At 39.2% G+C, this 26,597-nt stretch overlaps 1 protein-coding gene across 1 annotated transcript in view; it reads left to right on the top strand.

The window, feature by feature from the left end:
• adgrv1 (adhesion G protein-coupled receptor V1) overlaps positions 1–26,597 on the top strand; it is a 469,843-nt gene that overhangs the window by 93,092 nt on the left and 350,154 nt on the right. The window contains exons 8-15 of the mRNA XM_061897509.1: positions 2,166–2,503; positions 2,579–2,849; positions 11,728–12,054; positions 16,981–17,157; positions 17,226–17,449; positions 21,580–21,706; positions 21,795–21,980; positions 24,204–24,384. Of these exons, the coding sequence (XP_061753493.1) occupies positions 2,166–2,503; positions 2,579–2,849; positions 11,728–12,054; positions 16,981–17,157; positions 17,226–17,449; positions 21,580–21,706; positions 21,795–21,980; positions 24,204–24,384 (1,831 nt within the window). The remainder of the gene's footprint in view (positions 1–2,165; positions 2,504–2,578; positions 2,850–11,727; positions 12,055–16,980; positions 17,158–17,225; positions 17,450–21,579; positions 21,707–21,794; positions 21,981–24,203; positions 24,385–26,597) is intronic.

The raw sequence follows: 26,597 nt of genomic DNA, 5'->3' as shown, positions 1-26,597 counted from the left end.
GATTCTAACATTGATTTGACTATTGAATTTTGGTCATTCCCAACCTATATTGTACAACACAATTACAATGTTGAAACAACATGCTTTTTGGCAACGTTTAATACATTTTGGGTTCTGACGTTGATTTGACCATAGAAATTTGGTCAATTTCCAACCTATTTTCTACAACACAGATACAACGTTGAAACAACATGCCTTTTGACAACGTTTAATCAAACTGTGACATTGACTTCACCATTGAATTTTGGTCATTGTCCAACCAATATTCTACAACACAAATACAATGTTGAAACAACTTGCTTTTTGACAACGTTTAATCAATGTTGGGTTCCAGCGTTGATTTGATCATTGAATTTTGGTCATTTCCCAACAAATATTACTCAACACGAATACAACGATGAAACAACATGCTTTTTGACAACGTTTACTCAAGCTGTGACGTTGATTTGATCATTGAATTTTGTAATTTCCCAACCAATATTATACAACACAAATACAATGTTGAAACAACATACTTTTTGACCATGTTTAATCAATGTCAGGTTGCTACGTTGATTTGACCATTGACTTTTGGTCATTTCCCAACCAATATTATTCAACACAAATACAACGTTAAAACAACATGCTTTTTAAAGACGTTTAATCAATGTCAAATTGTGACGTTGATTTGACTATTGAATTTTGGTCATTTCCCAACCAATTTTCTACAAACCTTGTTTCCATATGAGTTGGGAAATTGTGTTTGATGTAAATATAAACGGGATACAATGATTTGCAAATCCTTTTTAACCCTTATTAAGGTGAATATGCTACAAAGACAACATACTTGATGTTCAAACTAATAAATGAATGACTGTGACCTTCGATCCCTCAGACGGCACTGTATCAAAAACAGACATCAAACTCTAAAGGATATCACCACATGGGCTCAGGAACACTTCAGAAAACCACTGTCACTAAATACAGTTCATCGCTACATCTGTAAGTGCAAGTTAAAGCTCTACTAAGCAAAGCAAAAGCCATTTATCAACAACATCCAGAAACGCCGCCGGCCTCTCTGGGCCCGAGATCATCTAAGATGGACTGATGCAAAGTGGAAAAGTGTTCTGTGGTCTGACGAGTCCACATTTCAAATTGTTTTTGGAAATATTCGACATTGTGTCATCCGGACCAAAGGGGAAGCGAACCATCCAGACTGTTATCGACGCAAAGTTGAAAAACAAGCATCTGTGATGGTATGAGGGTGCATTATTGCCCAAGGCATGGGTAATTTACACATCTGGGAAGGCGCCATTAATGCTAAAAGGTACATACAGGTTTTGGAACAACATACGCTGCCATCTAAGCACTGTCTTTTTCATGGACGCCCCTGCTTATTTCAGCAAGACAGTGCCAAGCCACATTCAGCTCGTGTTACAAAAGCGTGAAAAAAGAGTTTGGGTACTTTCCTGGCCCGCCTGCAGTCCAGACATGTCTCCCATCGAAAATGTGTGGCGCGTTATGAAGCGTAAAATACGACAGCGGAGACCCTGGAAAGTTGAACGACTGAAGCTCTACATAAAACAAGAATGGGAAAGAATTCCACTTTCCAAGCTTCAACAATTAGTTTCCTCAGTTCCTAAACGTTTATTGAGTGTTGTTAAAAGAAAAGGTGATGTAACACAGTGATGAACATGCCCTTTCCCAACTACTTTGGCACGTGTTGCATCCATGAAATTCTAAGTTAATTATTTGCAAAAAAAAATTTAGTTGATGAGTTTTAACATAAAAAATCTTGTCTTTGTAGTGCATTTTATTGAATATGGGTTGAAAAGGATTTGCAAATCATTGTTTTCCATTTATATTTACATCTAACACAATTTCCCAACTCCTATGGAAACGGGGTTTGTACAACACAAATACAACGTTGAAACAACATGCTTTTTGACAAAGTTTAATCAATGTTGGGTTGTGATGTTGATTTGACCATTGAATTTTGGTCATTTCAACAATGTGGATCCAATGTTACATACCAACTTTGTCTCAATTTACAAATACAACTATTTTCCAATCTTGTTTCAAAGTCCGTTTTGAAGGGTATGTTCGTATAATCAATGTTGTATCAACGTCTTTTGTCTGCCTGGTTCGGACAAATGTGTACAAAACATCTGCACTCCACTCTCCAGGTCTCCGTGGATTACATGATAGTGAGCGGCAAGGGACTGTTCAGCGCCACGCTGGGTGAGGACTTCCTGGACTTGCAGCCAATCAGAAGAGTCACCTTCCCTCCATTCGTCTACAAGACCCGCCTACTGTTCAACATCACTGATGACCAAGTGCCAGAAATAGCCGAGTCCTTCCAAGTGGTCTTGCTGGAGGACAGCGTCAAAGGAGACGCCGTGCTGGTGTCACCCAATGCCGTGCTTGTCACCATTGAGCCGAACGACAAGCCGCACGGCGTCCTGTCAATCAGCGGCAGTGCGTTCATTCAGCCAATCAGGATCGACGAAGACCTCACGCAAAGGTAGAAAACAATGTGATGAAAAAATATGCATGGAAAGAAAAAAAAACAACTCATTTTCTTTTCTTGTTCCTGCAGATTTGAGGGCATCGTTATTGTGAGGAATGGCGGTAGCTATGGCGACGTTTCTGCCAACTGGTCGATCGGTCGGAACACGAAGGAACTTTCGCCGGTATCTGACGACTTGACCCCTGAGGCCGGGGTTGTACGCTTTGCTGCCGGACAGGTGACCGCTGTGATTCCAATAAATATTGTGGGGGACGATCTACCTGAGGAGGCGGACGCTTTCGTGCTGAGGCTGCTGCCAAATACTGTGACTGGGGACGCTGAGGTTGACGAACCTATGGAGGTCAGTAGAGAGACACCTTTTCATGCATATTCATGCTCAGTGGGCCTTCTCATTAACATACTGTGAAGCACTTAGCTGTTGTGCCGTTGTTTTCCTTTGTTTTTGCACATTTTTAAAGGGGAACATTATCACAATTTCAGAAGGGTTAAAACCAATAAAAATCAGTTCCCAGTGGCTTATTTTATTTTTCCAAGTTTTTTTCAAAATTTTACCCATCATGGAATATCCCGAAAAAAGGCTTTCAAGTGCCTGATTTTCGCTATCTGTAAATGCACCCGTCCATTTTCCTGTGACGTCACATAGTGACGCCAATACAAACAAACATGGCGGATAGTACAGCAAGATATAGCGACATTAGCTCGGATTCAGAATCGGATTTCAGCGGCTTAAGCGATTCAACAGATTATGCATGTATTGAAACGGATGGTTGGAGTGTGGGAGCGGATAGCGAAAACGAAATTGAAGAAGAAACTGAAGCTATTGAGCAAATAGCTATTGAAGCTATTCGTCGATCGCCTTCTAACCAACGATTGCATCGTTTGACCACTGGAGCAACTTAAATCCGTAGATTGGTAAGTGTTTGTTTGGCATTAAATGTGGGTGGAGGGAAAGGCTGGATGCAAATGTAGCTACAAATGTACATACAGCTAGCCTAAATAGCATGTTAGCATCGATTAGCTGGCAGTCATGCCGTGACCAAATATGTCTATAACATCAACAAAACTCACCCTTTGTGATTTTGTTGACTTTATCGTTGGAAATGCATCTGCTTTGAGTGTCGCAGGATATCCACACATCTCTGTGCCATCTCTGTCGTAGCATCGAGGGACTTTCGCATCTTTTGACACAGTCGATTGGTATGTGTTTGTTTGGCATTAAATGTGGGTGGAGGGAAAGGATGGATGCAAATATAGCTACAAATGAGGCATAACGATGCAATATGTACATACAGCTAGCCTAAATAGCATCTTAGCATCGATTAGCTGGCAGTCATGCCGTGACCAAATATGTCTGATTAGCACATAAGTCAATAACATCAACAAAACTCCCCCTTTGTGATTTTGTTGACTTTATCGTTGGAAACGCATCTGCTTTGAGTGTCGCAGGATATCCACACATCTCTGTGCCATCTCTGTCGTAGCATCGAGGGACTTTCACATCTTTTGACACCGGTGCAACTTGAATCCGTCGATTGGTATGTGTTTGTTTGGCATTAAATGTGGGTGGAGGGAAAGGATGGATGCAAATATAGCTACAAATGAGGCATAACGATGCAATATGTACATGCAGCTAGCCTAAATAGCATGTTAGCATCGATTATTATGTCGTGCTAATCAATGCACAATCCACGTAAATCAACTTGAATCCGTCCCTGATCGTGTTGTTACACCCTCCGACAACACACCGATGAGGGATGATGTCTCCAAGGTACGGAAAACAGTCGAAAAAAACGGAAAATAACAGAGCTGATTAGACTTGATGTGTGTAATGTGTTTGAGAAAATGGTGGATTGCTTCCCATTGTGACGTCACAGGTGAAAAGTCATTGCTCTGACAGCGAACAATTGAAAGGTGTTTAAATCGCTAATTCACCCTTTTAGAGTTCGGAAATCGGTTAAAAAAACATATGGTCTTTTTTCTGCAAAATCATATATATATCTATATATATTGACGCTTACATAGGTCTGGTGATAATGTTCCCCTTTAAAGGCTTAGTCATTTTGCTCTGTTGGGTTTTGTTATGGTACAGGGAGAAGAAGACTGCACAGAATGCTTGGGGGGTGGGGCGTTTTTAGCTCTATATTTGTTATATGCAAAAGTATGGAGAGTGAAACTAATCCAAATGTGTGTGGTGTGCGACTATGTGTAGAGATTAGCTGTTTAGTGTTACCGGTAGTGTTGAGCGAGGTGCGGAAGTCCAAAGGGACAAGGCAAGCTCTGAGGTCCGTGGACAAGCATGAGGTCAAGGGCAGTAGAGAGGCGTCAAAGGTCCATGTCCAGGTGGAAAGTCCAGATCCAAAAGGGACAGCCAGGGAACCAGAGGGAATACAGGGAGACGAGACACACAGCTCGCAATCAGGGGACGGAGCAACACAGGACACAATGAGCACGACGGGGCAACAAACACAAAGAGAGAGAGAGCATAGAGCTTTATACGAGTTGGCTTATTGTATGGAATAGGAAACTATGTTCTGGCCCGGAACGCAGGTCTGCTCTGGCTTAAGAAGCCCAGCGACAGTTGTGTTAAGTGCTGACTGATTGATGATTGAATGCAGCCGCCTGCTGTAGCCAGAGTGGCAAACTATAAAATTGTGCTTACAGTGGAACCTCAATTTACGAATTTACTGTTAATTCCAGACTATAAACCGCTTTTCTTTTTTCTCCACTTTGAACCCTGCGGCTTGAAAACGGTAAAGTTGTAACGGTATTTCAAAGTCCTCTCAATAATACCGTGACGTGTGATGGTATCTGAGGAAAATTTGGTGAATGTAGTTTTTTTCTGGCGTTTTAGCGCTGGCCGGATCTGTAAATGATAAATAAATGGGTTGTACTTGTATAGCACTTTTCTACCTCCAAGGTACTCAAAGCGCTTCCACATTTACCCATTCACACACACATTCACACACTGATGGAGGGAGCTGCCATGCAAGGCGCTAACCAGCACCCATCAGGAGCAAGGGTGAAGTGTCTTGCTCAGGACACAACGGACGTGACGAGGTTGGTACTAGGTGGGGATTGAACCAGGGACCCTCGGGTTGTGCACGGCCACTCTTCCACTGCGCCACGCCGTCCCTTATAGATGAAGTACATCTCCCAGAATCCCCTTTGCAGCGCGGAATGGCAACGTCAACGCCGTAAACAGGAAGTGAAGGGTGTTTGTACTCGTCATAAATAAAAGGAATAGTTTTTATGGACATTAATGGAAACTGCACTTTTTTTAGGAAATTTTGCCCATAATTCACAACCATTATGTGAGAGGAAAACAATATAATAATGTAGTAAAATATGTACAATATTTACCCCATTTTGGTCATTTTAATCATCTCCAGACTTAGAAAAGTGTTATGACCTCCCGCTACATTTCAACTATCAAGGCCTACTCATGGCCCACACTTAGCTATTCTAAAATATAACTTAGATTTAAAAAAGATATCTATCTCCATCCATCCATCTTCTTCCGCTTATCCGAGGTCGGGTTGCGGGGGCAGCAGCCCAAGCAGGGAAACCCAGACTTCCCTCTCCCCAGCCACTTCGTCCAGCTCTTCCCGAAGGGATCCCGAGGCGTACCCGGGCCAGCCGGGAGACATAGTCTTCCCAACGTGTCCTGGGTCTTCCCCGTGGCCTCCTACCGGTTGGACGTGCCCTAAACACCTCCCTAGGGAGGCGTTCGGGTGGCATACTGACCAGATGCCCATCAGTGGCACTAAAACTTTTTCTACTATGTCAATCATTTTTTTGAATACCAAATATTCTGGCTCCGTAGTGTCAATGATGTCATATTTATTTTTCTTATTTTATCGCCACCGACTCAATATGTCCAAGACTGGACCGATCGTGATCAATGGGTCGGCGACTTAGACCCTATGATGACCTTGACAAATCATAGGCAAAATTCCCCCCAAAAATTGCAGCTCTCCTTTAACACACATCCCAACCTCAAAATTGGGTTACCGCCTGTGCATAAAGAGTGCAGAACTTACCGCCGAAGACCCAGGGCTTACTAAAAAGAATCCAAACAAAAGGTCTATAGCAGGGGTGGGGAACCTATGGCTCTCGAGCCAGATGTGGTTCTTTTGATGACTTCATCTGGTTCTCAGATAAATCTTAGCTGACATTGCTTAACACGATAAGTAATGAATAATATATCTTTGTATTTAAAAAGAGTTATAAAAAGAGAAAACTGAAATTCTATCAAACTGAGTTTTGATTTAGATTGGACGTGTCATTGTGAAAGTGCTTAAAGGAAAATGGAAAAGTATGTTGGAGTTTGGGTGTTGGTGGAGGGAACAGTTATAAAGTCATCTAAAATACTGTAATTTGTGTTAAAAAAGGGGGCAGATAAATATAAGAATATAATTCTTCCATCTGCTCCTTTCTGATCATGGAAATGTATAAGAAAAAAAAAGGAAAAAAACAATGAAAGTGTCAATTGTACGTGGCTTGTAAATATGCATTTTCATGAAAGGAATAAAAATAAATGATAATGATGATGATGATTCCGCTGATAATCACAGTGTTAAAAATAAAGTTCAAAATGCAAAACATTCTCATGCATTTTAATCCATCTATCCTTTTTTTTCCCGCACTCTCGCAATGATGGTAAGAAGTATTTTATCTATTATTGGTTACCTTCAGAATAACAATGTTATAACAAAGAATAAAAGACATATTATACTCTAAAAATGTTTGTCTTACTTAAAAAAACACACGCATTTAGTTGTATTCAGTGTTAAAAAATATTAAATGGCTCTCACAAAAATACATTTTAAAATGTTTGGCTTTCATCGCTCTCTCAGCCAAAAAAGGTTCCAGACCCCTGGTCTATGGCATAGAGCAGTGGTTCTTAACCTAGTTGGAGGTACCGATCCCCACCAGTTTCATATGTGCATTCACCAAACTCTTCTTTAGTGATTCATCTATTTTTTTTCAATTCAAGACAACGTTATATGCGATGAGGTGGCGACTTGTCCAGGGTGTACCCCGCCTTCCGCCCGATTGTAGCTGAGATAGGCGCCAGCGCCCCCCCGCGACCCCAAAAGGGATTAAGCGGTAGAAAATGGATGGATGGATGGTTATGTTTTTTTTACTGGTGCACAAAATGAACGGTGCATGAACATCACCTTGTTCAAAGAACAAAACCAACACAGTGCATGAACTCACAACTAATTACACACCTGCAAATCAGATGGAACATTAGAGGGAACATTGTTTAGCGGTATCCATAATACGCTGATAGGGAGAAGTTTTTATTTACACGATGAGTCGGGTGTGTTTTGACCTCCGCCGAACCCCTCGATCGAACCCAGGTTAAGAACCACTGGCATAGAGCCATGAACCAGTTCTTGTGTTCATACCAGGCGAAGCGTGGGTTTCCGGGACAGAACTGGGGCCCTCGTTAAGAAATTCATGACTTCAGTTTGAGTTAATTAAAGAGGGTGGAAGTCTAAAGTTAGCTCAGGGATCTGGTTTACTACTTCCAGGCTTCCTTTCCTCTCTCGCCCTCACCTGGTCTGCTCACTTGGAACCTGTATTACATTGTAGAACCAGGGACACTCAATTTATATGTTATTTGTCAAGATTTGAAATTGCATTTCTAGAAATGTCCCTCATCTTAAAGGCCTAATGAAATGAGATTTTCTTCTATGTGTCGTACTTGATCATTTCGCGATATTGCCATATTTTTGCTGAAAGGATTTAGTAGAGAACACCCACGATAAAGTTTGCAACTTTTGGTTGCTAATAAAAAAGCCCTGCCTTTACTGAAAGTATGTAAAAAAAACAAAAAACGAAAAAAGATGTTGTGATGCTAAAAAATATTGATGTAATCACAGTAGTATCGACTAGATACGCTCCTCTGCTGGTATCATCAAAGTGGATGTTAGGTGTAGATCCACCAATGCCATTTGTTTATGGTGTAGTGTCCCGGAAAAGTTGCTGCTATAAGGAATTCTGGGAATTTGTTCTGTAGTGTTTATGTTGTGTTGCGGTGCAAATATTCTCCCAAAATGTGTTTGTCATTGTTGTTCAGTGTGGTTTTACTACATGGCACATGTTTATGACAGTGTTGGCGTTGCTCATAATGGATACATGGATGATACAGCAGACGATTGGGAGAATGTCATGTGGTCAGATGAAACCAAAATAGAACTTGTGTGTATAAACTCAACTCGTCTTGTTTGGAGGAAGAAGAATACTGAGTTGCATCCCAAGAGCACCATACCTACTGTGAAGCATGGGGGTGGAAACATCATGCTTTGGGGCTGTTTTTCTGCTAAGGGGACAGGATGATTGATCCGTGTTAAGGAAAGAATGAATGGGGCCATGTATCGTGAGATTTTGAGCCAAAACCTCCTTCCATCAGTGAGAACTTTGAATGGTTGACCAAATACCTATTTTCCACCATAATTTACAAATACATTCTTTAAAATTCCTACAATGTGAATTCCTGGATTTTTTTTCAAATTCTGTCTCTCACAGTTGAAGTGTACCTATGATGAAAATTACAGACCTCTGTCATCATTTTAAGTGGGAGAACTTGCACAATCGGTGGCTGACTAAATACTTTTTTGCCCGACTGTATGAACTTGAAGTGCCATCCCATTTCAATCCTGGAGCATTCAAAGTTTCTTTCACTGGAACTAAGGGGCCAAGCCCAGATCTTGAAAACCAACCCCACACCATAATTCCTCCTCCACCAAATTTCACACTCTGCACAATGCAGTCCAACATGTACCGTTCTCCTGGCAATCTCTAAACCCAGAGTCGTCCATCAGATTGCCAGATGGAAAAGCGTGATTTATCACTCCACAGAAGGCGACTCCACTGCTCTAGCGCAGTGGTCCCCAACCTTTTTGTATCCGCGGACCGGTAAACGCTTAATAATTTGTCCCGTGGCCCGGGAGAAGGGGGGGGGGGGATCCTTTTTTTTAAAATGTATTTATTTATCATGAAAAAGGGAGGTTTTTGTGGTTGGTGCATTAATTGTAAGTGTATATTGTGTTTTTATGTTGATTTAATAAAATGTGTTTATTTTATTTTTTATTTTTTTTATTTTTTTAAAATAAAAATTAATAAAAAATTATTCTGCAGTCCAGTACCAATCGGGCGGTGGTTGGGGACCACTGCTCTAGAGTCCAGTGAGGACGTGCTTTACACCAGTGGTCTTCAACCACGATTGGTACCGGGCCGCAGAAGAATTTTTTATTCATTTTATTCAAAAAAAATAATAATAAAAAATAAATATATATATATATATATATATACATATATATATATATATATATATATATATATATATATATATATATATTATTATTATTATTTTTTTTTTAGAAAATCAACATAAAAAACACAATATACACTTACAATTAGTGCACCAACCACAAAAACCTCCCTTTTTCATGACAAAAATGTCCCTTTTGTCATGACAAAGAAAAAAAAAAAAAAGGACTCTCCCCCCTCCCCCGGGCCGCGGGACAAATTATTAAGCGTTGACCGGTCCGCGGATACAAAAAGGTTGGGGACCACTGCTTTACACCACTGCATCCGACGCTTTGCATTGGACTTGGTGATCTATAGCTCAGATGCAGCTGCTCGGCCATGGAAACCCATTCCATGAATCTCTCTGCGTACTGTACGTGGGCTGATTGGAAGTTCACATGAAGTTTGGAGCTCTGTAGCAACTGACTGGGCAGAAAGTCTTTGCACTATGCACTTCTCTGTCAGTTTACGTGGTCTACCACTTTGTGGCTGAGTTGCTGCTGTTCCCAAACTCTTCCATTTTCTTATAATAAAGCCGAAAGTTGACTTTGGAATATTTACGAGCGAGGACATTTCACGACTGGATTTGTTGCACAGGTGGCATCCTATGACAGTTCCACGCTGGAAAAAGCGGCCCATTCTTTCACAAATGTTAGCAGACACATTCTTCAGTTTCAGTTTCAGTTTCAGTTTATTTTCAGTCTAACAAAAACATATTCAAACATGGATCACGATTCAAGAATGAATAACATGACTGAAACAGCAAAAAAGCTTATATGCCCAACATACATTTTTTTTACATTCAATTAAGTTACCTTTTCTAATAATTTTGTAATACAAAAAGAAATATAGTCATTCAGCATTTACATTTAAGTTGCCCTTTAACAAACAATACAAAAATATATACTTACACACATGCACTTTTTTGTAAATAGATAAACATACATACCTTCTAAATACAACATTTAACCAAACAAACATAAATTTCTAGTTTACATAACTTTTTAAAATACATTGTGACATGTTCTTTTTGAAATTAAATACTGAGTCACTCATTTTTATTTCTTTAACAACAGAATTCCACAAAGTAACACCGAGAACAGATAAACATCTACGTTTAACAACTAATCTTGCTTTTGGTAAAATAAACTTATATTCATCTCTTAGATTGTATTTGCTGGTCTGTAGAGAGAAGTATTTTTGAATTCCTTCTGGAAGAGTATTTATTTTTGCTTTGAACATTATCTGTGTTATTTTATTATAAACAATATCTTGAAATTTCATAAGTTTTGATTTAACAAATAATGGATGGGTATGGTCATAATATCCTGCTTTGTTTATTAGCCGTACAGCTTTTTTTTGCAGCAAAACAATATCATTAATTATGGTTATAAAAGTGGTTCCCCAGAGTTCTACACAGTATGTCATGTATGGAAGTATCAAAGTATAATAAATTGTTAACAAAGAATTATAATTAAGTAATTCTTTAGTTTTATACAAAACCCCAAGTGTTTTTGATATTTTTGTTTTTAGATAATTTACATGTTGTCTCCATGATAATTTATAGTCAATTATAACTCCCAAAAACTTAGTATCAAAGACACGCTCAATTTTATCTCCATTTATTTTAATATTTACTTCATTGGTTTTGGTACCAAATATCATAAATTTAGTTTTAGCAATATTAAGTGATAATTTATTCATATCAAACCAGTTTTTAAACACTGTCATTTCTTGTTCTATTTTTACCAAAAGTTCTTCATGCACAAGTGCTTGATTTTATACACCAGATTCTCATCATTTGGTTGGGTGGCCAAATACTTTTGGGAATATACTGTATTTGAGTGATTTGCTATCAAAAAGACACTTTGTATTGATCTTCCCCACCCTTTCTCCAGGTGGTGTTTTACATCCAGGACAGTGATGACGTCTACGGGGTCTTCGGCTTCGACTCAGGAAGAGAGCAAAGCATCCAAAGCCAGCCCGAAGGCCGTTTCCTGTCACTCCACTTCCTGCGGGAAGGCGGCACGCTGGGCCAAGTGTCAATGAGTCTCACGGCCCTCTACATACCCGCCGGTCCAGTCGACCCCGCGCTGGCGCTAGACCAGGTTCTGAATACGAGCAGGGCTGTGAGTGTCGTCTTCTCTGGTGAACGTGCGGCCCGTGTCGTGGTGCCGATCAGGAACGACGCTTTTCTGCAGAACGGAGCTCATTTCTTTATACAGGTAACGTTCATCAAATGTCCTCATTGACACTTCTTGCACATCAGAGCCATTTGAAGTTTTATGCATGGGTGAGTGTTTTTGGCATGGCACTTACATCTGTTGTCATGGAAACCTCCACACAATTCATCTTAACTAAAAAAAAATGCACACATTTTTCTGTTACATAAGGCAGTGCTTCTCTGTTATTTTCTGTCATGACCCCTGTGAGGGACAGAAATGTTCTCACAACCCCCTAAATTAAATACCAATTAGGAACTTAAACATTTGTACAGCACACTGTATTTATATAATTACCATATCATCAAAATAGATGAATAAAATGATCTGAGATAACGTCCGCAACAACTTAAACCAATTTCCATGTTGAGTTTATTAAGTCGATGTGTAACATTTAAGCTAGGGGGGCCCACACTTTTTCCACAGAGGGCCACACACACTAAAAAACAAAAACAAAGAATGCGGGGGCGATTTTGATATTTTTCATTTTCAAAACAAATACAAAATATAGATTTTTTTTTTTTTTTTTTAACCATTGGGGCTCTAACTTTAAAAGTGCCGGGCACCCAAAAGTCATAAAAGTTTTAAGAGTAAGTCCTATGTTATTTATTTTTTTATTTTCAACACCTAAATATCTACTTCAACTTTGGATCTGTCTGTTTAAATAAAGTAAAAAAAAAAAAAAAAAAGTTGTATGCCCTTTTTGTCAGAGAAAACTCTGCTAATGTTGAAAGAAACACTAAACATGCAATTTTTCTGAAAAAAAAAAAAAAGTCCCTCAAAAAACTTAGTGGAATATTTGATACGGACGAGTTGGAATATTTAATAGGTCGATAATTCATTACAATATTAGTTTTAATTCATGATTATTTTTTGAGCAATGACAGGTTTTTAAAAGAAATCCCATTAAAGGTTTGGGGGAACTAAATGTGTACCGTATTTTTCGGACTATTAGTCGCAGTCTTCTCCACAGTCCAGCGAAACCCCCCAAAAATATATTTTTATTTTTATTTTTATTTTATTTTTTTATAGTTTGGCCAAGTCTCACCCCCGGCCAAACTACAAAAAAAACGCGACTTACTGTCCAAAATATGCGATACTGTTAAATGTTTTACTTTCAATGCTCATTTTTAAAAATGTTTTCTTTATGTTTTATGCCCTTTTTATACGGCAAAAACACATAATATGCAGTATTTTCCCCCCAAATATTTCTAAGTGGCATATTTGATGTGATATAATCAGAGCCTTGAATAAGTCAATAATTCTTAACATTGATTTTTTTCTTTTTGCATTACAGTTTAGTGTTATTAGTGTCAATATTTCAAAGTTTTCTTGTTACGTTCCACCTATTTGCTCTTTTATTTCGCTTATGTTATTTTAGATAGTGTTTTTGCAAAAAAAAAAAAAAAAAAAAAAAAAAAAGCTTTGGACACCATTGATTTAAATAATGCTCAGTCTGTGAAATTTGTAAAACACAGAATATGGCAAATGATTATGTGGCTTGTGCCTTTTTTAAATAACTTATGCAGCAACATTGAAATACAAACAAATGTAAACATTGCTTACCTGTTAGTTTTATCGGTGTATTCCTTTTTTAAAAAGAACTATGATTTTTTTGGTTTGTACACAATTTCCAATCCAATCCAATCCACTTTATTTATATAGCACATTTAAACAACAATAACGTTTCTAAAGTGCTGCACAGCCATGTTAAAAACAATTGTTAAAAAAAAAAAAAAATAAATAAAATAAAAATAAAAATAAAAAGTATATATATATATATATTATGCTGCACCAATGACTGAATAAAAACAAAAAATAAATAAATATAAAACCAATAAAAACAATATAAAAACAAATATGATTAAAAACTATTTTAAAGGGTAAAATCAATTAAAACAGTAAAATAGAAATCAAAGTGTATAAAAAACACAGAGGACAACAGAGAACAGAGGACCACACAACTCACGTAGTGTTAAAAGCCAAAGAATAAAAGTGGGTCTTAAGACGAGACTTAAAACACTCCACTGTGGAAGCAGTTTGAACATGGAGCGGCAGAGTGTTCCAGAGCTTAGGGCCGACCACAGAGAAGGCCCCGTCTCCCCTGGTCTTAAGTCTGGTCTTGGGCACCACGAGCTGGAACTGGCTCTCGGACCTCAGAGCGCGCGCAGGAATGTAAATTTGGATAAGGTCCGAGATATATTGAGGTGCCAGTCCATGTAAAGATTTAAAAACAAACAGCAATGTTTTAAAATCAATTCTAAAATGAACAGGGAGCCAGTGCAAACTCTGAAGAATTGGGGTTATATGCTGGCGTTTCCTGGCCCCTGTTAAAAGTCGTGCTGCCGCGTTCTGGACTAACTGCAACCGGGAGAGAGCTTTTTGGCTAATGCCAGCATAAAGTGCATTGCAGTAGTCCAGGTGACTTGAAATAAAAGCATGCACGACTTGTTCAAAAAGGTTAAAAGATAAAAACGGTTTAACCTTTACTAAAAGACAAAGGTGATAAAAACACGATTTTAAAACGCCATTGACTTGTTTGTCTAGTTTAAAATCGCTGTCTATAGTGACGCCAAGGCTGGTGACTTTGGGACGCACATCATTTTGCAATGGTCCCAAGTCAGTGAGGGCCGGACCAAAAACTAAAATTTCCGTTTTTCCCTCATTCATTATTAAAAAATTCTAGGCTAACCAAGCCTTGACGTCCCATAGACAGTTAAGAAAGGGTGTCAGGGGTCCGTGGCTTTTTGAAATCGGCATATAAATTTGGCAGTCATCTGCATAAAAGTGATAAAACACTCCATGTTTCTTATAAATATCTCCAAGAGGGAGGAGATAAAGAGCGAACAGGATGGGGCCTAAAATAGATCCCTGGGGGACACCACAGTAAAGCGGGGCAGAAGAGGAGGTGGCGTCCCCCAGCCTGACAGAGAAGGACCTCTCAGACAGGTAAGATTTGAACCACGCTAACGCAGTCCCCCTGACACCCACACAGTCTCTCAGGCGGTCTAAAAGAATTGTGTGGTCGACTGTATCAAAGGCAGCTGTAAGATCTGAAAGCACTAAAATGGCAGAGCTGCCAGAATCAGACATTAAAAGCAAGTCAATTTCCAGCAATATTGCTTATATTGTAGTTTTATCAGAATGGATGAAAATGCATATTTGCATTTACTTTCCATGAACATATAGTCCAGGGGTCCTTAACCTTTTTGACTTCAGGGCTCAATTTTTCCACTACAGAGGGGCCCGCTTTCCACACAAATATTATTAGTTATCTTATTCTTGATTTTAACCATGTCCAATAATTATTTCTAATCCACATACAGGATAAACTTTGTCAAATGGTATGAAACAATGTGTTAATCACACCCATTATTATCCAGGCTTAGGCCAGGTTGATTACAAAAAAAATTATAATCAAATACACTAAAAAGAAGGGTCTCATAAAAACTGATGAAAATGTTTTGTACGTACCAGAAGACCGCCATCAATTAAGTGAGAAAAGGACGGAATTCTCTATCAATCTGACCAAAGGCTGTAAAAAGATCAAACTGTAGCAATTCATTGTATGTGCTGAAATAAATACATTTGAGCTAAACTAATAAGTACTAATAGCGTGTTTTTTAAATAAACTGTCAATAAAATTCAAGTGCAAATGAAAATACAGCTATACCACTTTAGTCATAATTTTTGCGCTTAAGAAACGCCTCTATGACTTTAGCGGCCGACTTCTTCTGTTTGTTCAATGTGGTCATTACTGCCACAAGTGGTGGAAAAGTGAATTATGATTGAGTACCGCTGAGGCTGAGAAACATTATTTGGCGGCCCAACAATTGACACCAGCCCTATGGTTAAGAAACACAGATTTAGTCCAACCGGGAAACGATAAACAAAGCCTGGAACATTTTTGAACTACTAAACATCAATTTGAGCATTTTTATGAAACACCATTTCATCCTCATCAGCTGTTGTCAGTCCACTGCTGGACGAAAGCCTCAGCATGTTTCTGCCACAGTGAACGATCTCTAGCTGCTCCCTGCCACTACACTGTTCACCAATAATTGTTTATTTCATCTCTCTGTCTTCCTCTATTTCTGCTCCCATCCACAACCAGCATGAAACACTATTTACCTTTACTAATTATTTCAAACTTATTTTACAGCATTTGTTTGTCTTATATCAACAAATTGAACTTCAATGCAATTTGCCATCACTCTGCCCGGTTCACAGAAAATGTCCAACAACAAAAGAAACGATTCTGCTTCTATTTCGTGGCTGCTATGTGCCCTTTTTGCACTGCACATCTTTTCAGATCTGGGTTTTAAACTTGATATTGCTCTTAACTCTTGCTCAATGTTAACATGGGAACTGTACTTTGTTTTTATGCAACAACAGTAGAAAAAAACCTCTCACAGGGATTGGATGTAGCAAAAGGTAGTACTCCTACCTTTTGCTACATCTCCAAACATACGTCAAAAGTGGTAAAGGAATGAATTAATCAGGCTAGAATTAAGGTTTTAGAATGGCCTTCCCAACGTCCAGACTTAAAGGTGTGGACAATGCTGAAGAAACAAGTCCATGTTAGAAAACCTTTAGTTGAACTGCACCAATTTTGTCAAGAGGAGTGGTCCAAAATTCAACCAGAAGCTTGTGGATGACTACCAAAAGCGCCTTATTGCAGTGAAACTTGCCAAGGGACATGTAAGCAAATATTAACATTGCTGTACTTATACTTTTGACCCAGCAGATTTGCTCACATTTTCAGTAGACCCATAATAAATTCATAAAAGAACTAAACTTCATGAATGCTTTTTGGTGCCATGGAGTGGTTCGTAAAGACTTTAAAACTGATTTGATATTTAAAAATGTCTTATTTATTTCTAGTTTGACTGTTGTCTTAATGCTCCTTCTTTCTGCTCTCTCCCAAAGTTGAATTCACTGGACCTTGTCGATATCACTCCCCTGATTCCCCCCAAAAGCCCGAGGTTTGAGGGACCCCTCAACCTCACCCTGACAGTCACCCCAGACATTGCCAACGGGGAAATCGGTTTCACGAGTAACAGCAGCGTGGTGATTCGTGAACCGGAGGACAGCAACGTTAGCATTGTAAGAATCACAACTCAGAACAGACAATCATGATGGATGCTTTGAATAATATCGTCGTTACGTTGCAGGTGAGCCTCCCGTTGCGGCGTGACGGCACCGACGGTCAGGCTGTCGTGTTGTGGAGTCTCAAGCCAATCGGAGCCAACCGTGCGGACTTGACAGCGGATGATCTGACGCCCTTCAGCGGCTCTGTTGTCTTCCTGTCCGGGCAGAGCGACGCCGCCATCAACCTCACCGTCATGGCCGACGACACGCCGGAAGTAAACGAGACCTTACTGCTGACCCTGGATAGGTAGGAGACGATTAGGGGTGAGAGTCTTTGGGGCGGCTAGCAATTCAATCCGATTCCTGGGGGTGACGATTCGATTCAGAGTCAATTCTCGATTCAAACCGATTCCCGCAGTGTATTATTTGTTTTAATAATTATGATGAAACCTTTTTAAAACAAGTTACAAGTTATTTTTGGTTGCATGGGGATGGCCTACAGCAGGGGTCACCAACGCGGTGCCCGCGGGCACCAGGTAGCCCGTAAGGACCAGATGAGTCGCCCGCTGGCCTGTTCTAAAAATAGCTCAAATAGCAGCACTTACCAGTGAGCTGCCTCTATATTTTAAATGTTATCTATTTACTAGCAAGCTGGTCTCGCTTTGCTCGACATTTTTAATTCTAAGAGAGACAAAACTCAAAATACAATTTGAAAATCCAAGAAAATATTTTAAAGACTTGGTCTTCACTTGTTTAAATAAATTCATTTATTTTTTTACTTTGCCACTTATACCTTTCAGAAAGACAATTTTAGAGAAAAAATACAACCTTAAAAATGATTTTAGGATTTTTAAACACATATACCTTTTTACGTTTTAAATTCCTTCCTCTTTGTTTGTTTTTATTATTAAATCAACAAAAAAACACAATATATACATTATATATCAATATAGATCAATACAGTCTGCAGGGATACAGTCTGTAAGCACACATGATTGTATTTCTTTATGAAGAAAAAAATAAATAAATAAATTGAACCCCCCCCCCGGTCCATGGGACAAATTTTCAAGCGTTGACCGGTCCGCAGCTACAAAAAGGTTGGGGACTACTCATTTCGATGACATGTGTGAAACTTCAGGCTCGCTACTTCATTAAACCCCGGCCGAGTCATACCAAAGACTATAAAAATGGTACCCGTTACCTCCCTGCTTGGCACTCAGCATCAAGGGTTAGAATTGGGGGTTAAATCACCAAAAATGATTCCCGGGCGCGGTACCGCTGCTGCCCACTGCTCCCCTCACCTCCTATGGGGTGATCAAGGGGTTGGGTCAAATGCAGAGGACAATTTTCACCACACCTAGTGTGTGTGTGACAATCATTGGTACTTTAACTTTGACTTAATATATTGCACTTTTGCACATGCATCTACGTTTTTGGATATACAGTGGGGCAAACAAGTATTTAGTCAGCCACCGATTGTGCAAGTTCTCCCACTTAAAATGATGACAGAGGTCTGTAATTTTCATCATAAGTACACTTCAACTGTGAGAGACAGAATGTGAAAAAAAAAACCAGGAATTCACATTGTAGGAATTTTCAAGAATTTATTTGTAAATTATGGTGGAAAATAAGTATTTGGTCAACCATTTAAAGCTCTCACTGATGGAAGGAGGTTTTGTCCTAAAATATTACGATACATGGCCCCATTCATTCTTTCCTTAACACAAATTAATCGTCATGTCCTCTTAGCATAAAAACAGCCCCAAAGCATGATGTTTCCACCCCCATGCTTCACAGTAGGTATGGTGTTCTTGGGATGCAACTCAGTATTCTTCTTCCTCCAAACACGACAAGTTGAGTTTATACCAAAATGGATACATGGATGATACAGCAGAGGATTGGGAGAATGTCATGTGGTCAGATGAAACCAAAATAGAACGTTTTGGTATAAACTCAACTCGTCGTGTTTGGAGGAAGAAGAATACTGAGTTGCATCCCAAGAACACCACACCTACTGTGAAGCATGGGGGTGGAAACATCATGCTTTGGGGCTGTTTTTCTGCTAAGGGGACAGGACGACTGATCCGTGTTAAGGAAAGAATGAATGGGGCCATGTATCGTCAGATTTTGAGCCAAAACCTCTTTCCATCAGTGAGAGCTTTGAATGGTTGACCAAATACTTATTTTCCATCATAATTTACAAATAAATTCTTTAAAATTCCTACAATGTGAATTCCTGGATTTTTTTTTTCAAGTTCTGTCTCTCACAGTCGAAGTGTACCTATGATGAAAATTACAGACCTCTGTCATCATTTTAAGAGGGAGAACTTGCACAGTCGGTGGCTGACTAAATACTTTTTTGCCCCACTGTATATTATTTGATGTTAAAAGTGCAAATAATAATAATTGCGATTTGACCCTCAAGTTTGACACTCCTGATATAGATGATCCGGAATGTTAGGAATCGTAATCCGGATGTGAATCGATTTGTTTGTGCACCCCTAGAAAAGATTCTTAATATTTCCTCACGGTTAAAAAGCAGCCGTTGACACTTTTGGTTTAGCATTCTTTGTTAGTGGATGTTCTGATGAGTACCCATCTCTGCAGGGTGGAGACTGCACGCTTTATAGTATACTTTGGGTAAGTAGAGAGTGGAGTGAACCCGGGCCTTTTGTCCGGCGTGAATCAGTGTGTTGTTTTCCCGAGAAGGGTCTACTTCAGGATTCCTGGGGTCTTTGGCTGCTGTGGGGGATGAGTGGTGTTGGAGTGGGGGGAATTCTCTGGCGGTGTGAAAACCGGAGAATCCAAAAGAAAGTAGTCAACAGAGAATCCTCTTCAGTTGATTCATTCCAATTTAACCAGGCTTGATTGTTTGCCCTTTTTTAAGATGCTCCAGTTTGCATGCATGTTGTTGGCTTGGCTGTGATTGGCTGTTTGGAGTGCTTCATTCTGTCTTGTTTGCCTCTAATTAACCTGTCTTGGCTCCGGCTCTTTTTCTCTTCGTCTCTATCACTAGCTAGCAATTATTTATGTAATCAAACAAAGGAGCTGTCTGCAACATTCAAACCGACACCTAGAGGGCGTTAACGTTCCGATATATTTTACATAGTACATCCCAATCTCTTACGGCATCGAGGACATAATGACACAACTACTAGTAATGTGTGAGTCATTCATGAGTTGTTCAAAACCTAGTTTTCTACAAATAACCGGCGCTCACAGGTTGTCATGACTCACTACCAGCTACGATAGCCAAATTAAGAGAATACATTTTGTGATTTTGGACTAAATTGCAAATCAGACAAGATCTTGGAGAAGCTGTCTGGTCTGCATGGTGAAGTATGATGAATTTGAGGACAGAAATAGACAAATAGAGTGAAAAGTTCACATCTGTTTTCACTCATTCAAAAACAAAAATTCCAAATTTGAATTGTTTTCCCTGGCTTGCTTTGATATTCCCCCCAAAGGACAGTGCAGTGAAGACTCAACAAATTCCTGCCCTGTCTCTTATGGACTTATTAATCGGATAAAACCCACTTCATTATTAGGGGTCTGCAACTGTTTTTCTATTGAGAAATACTTAACAAAATGAAAATGACAAGGAACTACACTCATTTTGATAACGTTTATTTATTTATTTTAAAATATTTTTTGGTAATTTTTTGTCTTTAATCATTTATTTTAGTAATGTATTTATTCATTTTTTATAACAACCAACTATATACATTTGTTTTGTCAGTACATAACCAACATATTTGTGTGTGTATGTATATATATATATATATATATATATATATATACATATATACAACACACCAAAAATGCTTAATCATAATATTTTGCATAATAATATAATAATTCTAATATGTGTATGTGTGTATAGATATATATATATATTTATATATATATATATATATATATATATATATACATATATACACACACACATATATATGTATGTATGTATATGTATATATATATATATATGTGTATGTATGTATATATATATGTATATGTATACATATATATATATATAAATATATATATATATATGTATGTGTGTGTGTGTGTATATATATATAAATATATATGTATGTGTGTGTGTATATATGCATATATATATACACATATATATATATATGTATATATATATATATATATGTATATGTGTGTATATGTATATGTGTATATATATATATATATATATGTATATATATATATATATATATATATATACATATATATATATATATATATATATATATATATATATATATATAACTTAGATGTGTTTCCCTATGTAAAGCACTTTGAGTCACTAGAGAAAAGCGCTTTATAAATATAATTCACTTCACTTGAAATATTCCAAATCACATTATTTTGGTTTTGGTGGCATGTTTGTGGCATCACTAACATGCAATAATCAACATGTCGCAGGAGTAATGTTGAAAATCAGATCCTGAAAGCTGGCTACACAAGCAGGGAGATTGTCATCATGGAAAACGATGACCCAGGGGGAGTCTTTGAGTTCTCGCCGTCCTCCAGAGGTCCATGGCTGCTCAACGTAAGCCAAAGAGAATACCATTGAAATATTTCATGTGATACCTCTGTCTTTTCCGAGTGCCTCTGACTGTAAGCATGTCACCGTCCAGGAGGGCGAAGCAGTGGAGCTCCACGTGGTCAGAGCTCAGGGACAGCTGCTGAAACAACTGCTGCGCTACACTGTCATGCCTGCAGGCAACACAGAATTCTACGGCTCGACGGGCATCTTGGAGTTCAAACCTGGCGAGAGAGAGGCGGTGGTGGCCCTGGTGGCAAAGCCCGACGGCGTGCCCGAGGTAAGACTCCCAAGAGAGTCCTTTTTGTCGCGTTCAGGGATGCAACATTTGACACTCACGCGAGTGGGTCTTGGTGTCATGCATGGAGAGACCATATATTGCCAAAAGTATTTGGTCACATGTCTTAAAGGCCTACTGAAACCCACTACAGTCTGATAGTTTATATATCAATGATGAAATATTAACATTGCAACACATGCCAATACGGCCTTTTTAGTTTACTAAATTACAATTTTAAATTTCCCGCGGAGTTTCTTGTTGAAAACGTCGCGGAATGATGACGCATGTTTGTGAAATTAGTGGTTGAGCGGACATTTTTAGCCCAGCACCACTTACGGCGGTATAGCTCGGTTGGTAGAGCGGCCGTGCCAGCAACTTGAGGGTTGCAGGTTCGATCCCCGCTTCCACCATCTTAGTCACTGCCGTTGTGTCCTTGGGCAAGACACTTTACCCAACCGCTCCCAGTGCTACCCACACTGGTTTAAAATGTAACTTAGATGTTGGGTTTCACTATGTAAAGCGCTTTGAGTCACTAGAGAAAAAGCGCTATATAAATATAATTCACTTTACTTCACGGCTACAAGTCGTCTCTTTTCATCGCATATTTCTACAGTATTTTGGACATCTGTGTTGCTGAATCTTTTGCAATTTGTTCAATTAATAATGGAGACTCTAAAGAAGAATGCTGTTGGTGGAAAGCGGTGGATTGCAGCTGCCTTCAGCAACCGAAACACTGCCGGTGTTTCTTTGTTTGTTGTCAAGCTTTAGCGAACATGTTTCTCTACCACATGTCACCCAGCAAGTTTTTGGAGGAGGAAATTGTGATATTAAGTCGGCTCTTACCGGAGACTTGGGCAGCAGCTGTCATCTTGGCTCCTCCATTAGTTTAATTCTCTCAGAGACACTGGCGGTCACCGCACCCTTCCGACTTTCAGGTATGACTTTATAATCCCGCTAAAACACTATTAACACAATAAGCAGATAAGGGATTTTCCAGAATTATCCTAGTAAATGTGTCTAATAACATCTGAATCGCTCCCACTGCACTCGCCTTTTTTTTCTTTTTCTAGTGCTTCACTCTAACTTTCCTCATCCACGAATCTTTCATCTTCGCTCAAATTAATGGGGAAATTGTCGCTTTCTCGGTCGGAATGGCTCGCGCTGCTGGTGTCTATGATTGTAATCAATGTGCAGATGTGAGGAGCCCTCACACCGGTGACGTCACTTCCATATCGGCTGTTACTTCCGGTAAAGGCAAGGCTTGTTTATTAGCGACCAAAAGTTGCAAACTTTATCACCGATGTTCTCTACTAAATCCTTTCAGCAAAAATATGGCAATATCGCGAAATGATCAAGTATGACACATAGAATGGACCTGCTATCCCTGTTTGAATAAGAAAATCTCATTTCAGTTGGCCTTTAACTCACATATGAATTTGAAGTGCCATATAGGGTTAGGAAGGCTGTCCACAATGTTGCGGAGTGTGTTTATAGGAATTTTTCGACCATTCTTCCAAAAGCACATTGGTGAGGCCGATGCCCAACTCCTGAAAAACGACCCCACACCATAATTACTCCGCTGACCCATCTCTGTTAGTTAAATGGCCTACCACTCGGTGACTGAGTTGCTGTTGTTCCCAAACTCTTCCCTTTTCTTATAACAAATCCGAATCGGCTTTATTTGCCAAGTGTTATTAACCCACCAGGACTTTGACTTGGTAGACATTTTTGCTCTTTTTGTTCAATGCAAGAAACACAAAAAATTTAAAAACTTTGAGAATGTTTTATGTTAGCATTTTGGCTAATTTTTAATGTTTCAACCTAAAACGTATGTATATTTTTACTTGGTGCTATTTTGAACGCTGTGGGATGACTCTGGAACTAATTTATCACTGTGAATGTACTAACTCATGTTTACGTCATCTTTTTGCTTTGCTTTTTTCAACACTGCGCTATTATTGATTGGCTTTGCACATATTAGTTGTTTAAGTACGTATTTATATTTTTAATTCATCGTTAATATTTATTTTTATACACTGAACAGCCTACCATGTCAGATTCGAACCCAAGAGCCATGGGTTGCTGACCCGTACTCTAGTGAAACTATACAAAATAAAAAAACACTTAACACCAAATTGATAAAAAGCAAAATAATTTGGATTTTTTTAAAAAGTTGTCGTAAATGTTTTTTAATTCCTCAAATGCCTTGTTGTGTTTTCTCAGCTGGACGAGACTTTCTTGGTGGTACTTAGCAGCCACAGCAGTCCGCCCAGTCACCTCGGCAGCCACACGGAGGTCAACGTCACGGTGAGGAGGAATGACGATCCCTTCGGGGTCATCGAGTTCCTGCAATCAGGAGCAGCAGTGGTCATCAGTGAGAGCAAAGGCGCCGAGACACACCAAGGTACCTCCGAGTCGTGCCTTTTACATCTTAAATTGGAAAAAGTCATGCAGGGTTCGTACGGGTGCTAAAAAACCTTGAAAATGCTTGGATTTTAATGTTGTGTTTTCAAGGTTTGAAAAAGGCTTGAATTTGGGGTGAAGTGCTTGTAAATGCTTGGAAATGTTCTTCATATTTCTATGTCTGACTCAATAGGCTAATTCTAAAATGGAAAAAAAAAATCAATATTTTTCCTTAAAAATGAAAGCTACATGCTTGATCTGCAGGTTTTGCACGAGCCCTTACATTAGGTTGTTGTCATGTATATACAGCTCTGGACAGTGGTGCATCGGTCCATCATGTTGTCGTTTTAATTAAAGGGGAACATTATCACCAGACCTATGTAAGCGTCAATATATACCTTGATGTTGCAGAAAAAAGACCATATGTTTTTTTTAACTAATTTCCGAACTCTAAAAGGGTGAATTTGGCGATCTAAACGCCTTTCAATTGTTCGCTGTCGGAGCGATGACCTTTCACCCGTGACGTTACAATGGGAAGAAATCCACCATTTTCTCAAACACATTACACACATAAGTCAAATTAGCTCTGTTATTTTCAGTTTTTTCGACTGTTTTCCGTATCTTGGAGACATCATGCCTCGTCGGTGTGTTGTCGGAGGGTGTAACAACACCATCAGGGACGGATTCAAGTTGATTTACGTGGAGTGTGATAACATGCTATTAAGGCTAACTGTATGTACATATTGCATCGTTATGCCTCATTTGTAGCTATATTTGAATCCAGCCTTTCCCTCCACCCACATTTCATGCCAAACAAACACACACCAATCGACGGATTCAAGTTGCACCAGTGTCAAAAGATGCAAAAAGTCCCTCGTTTGTTCTGCACATTTTACCGACGATAGCGATGCTACGACAGAGATGTGTGGATATCCTGCGACTTTCAAAGCAGATGCATTTCCCACAATAAAGTCAACGAAATCACAAAGGTGAGTTTTGTTGATGTTATTGACTTATGTGCTGATCAGACATATTTGGTCACGGCATGACTGCCAGCTAATCGATATTAACATGCTATTTAGGCTAGCTGTATGTACATTTGTAGCTATGTTTGCATCCGGCCTTTTCTTCCACCCACATTTAATGCCAAACAAACACTTACCAATCGACGGATTTAAGTTGCTCCAGTGATCCAGAGATGCAATCGTCGGTTAGAAGGCGATGGCCGAATAGCTTCAATAGCTATTCGCTCAATAGCTTCAGTTTCTTCTTCAATTTACTTTTTGCTTTCTGCCTCCACACTCCAACCATCCATTTCAATACATGCGTAATCTGTTGAATCGCTTAAGCCGCTGAAATCCGAGTCTGAATCCGAGCTAATGTCGCTATATCGTGCTGTGCTATCCGCCATGTTTGTTTGTATTGGCGTCACTATGTGACGTCACAGGAAAATAGACGGTGGATTTACAGATAGCGAAAATCAGGCATTTTAAAGCCTTTTTTCAGGATATTCCATGATGGGTAAAATTTTGAAAAAAACTTTGAAAAATAAAATAAGCCACTGGGAACTGATTTTTATTGGTTTTAACCCTTCTGAGATTGTGATAATGTTCTCCTTTAACATTGGATGGAAAATGACAAATACAAACTTTGGATTAAACGTGGACCAAATCAACATGTAGCCTGCTGCAAAGTATGCAAAAAGGAAATCCAACATGGGGCGGCATAGCTCGGTTGGTAGAGCGGCCGTGCCAACAACTTGAGGGTTGCAGGTTCGATTCCCGCTTGTGCCATCCTAGTCACTGCCGTTGTGTCCTTGGGCAAGACACCTTACCCACCTGCTCCCAGTGCCACCCACACTGGTTTAAATGTAACTTAGATATTGGGTGTCACTATGTAAAGCGCTTTGAGTCACCAGAGAAAAGCGCTATATAAATATAATTCAATTAAATTTAATATCTTATGATAGCCACAGTTATAAATCGAGATATGCTTAATGAAAGGTGACTGAGGTGTTGTGAAACAAACACTATGTTTCCTTTAATTTGTTATCCTTATATTAATGTGGGACAGTTTTGTTAATAAATGAGTGAAATTGACATTTTGAGGGTGCGTGGATTTATATCTCATTACGCCAGGGGTCACCAACGCGGTGCCCGTGGGCACCAGGTAGCCCGTAAGGACCAGATGAGTAGCCCGCTGACCTGTTCTAAA

This window comes from Nerophis ophidion, linkage group LG01 (assembly GCF_033978795.1).
Source record: "Nerophis ophidion isolate RoL-2023_Sa linkage group LG01, RoL_Noph_v1.0, whole genome shotgun sequence".
NCBI lineage: Eukaryota > Metazoa > Chordata > Actinopteri > Syngnathiformes > Syngnathidae > Nerophis > Nerophis ophidion.
The sequence above is the reverse complement of the archived record's forward strand: the minus strand, read 5'-3'. Positions and strand labels throughout refer to the sequence as shown.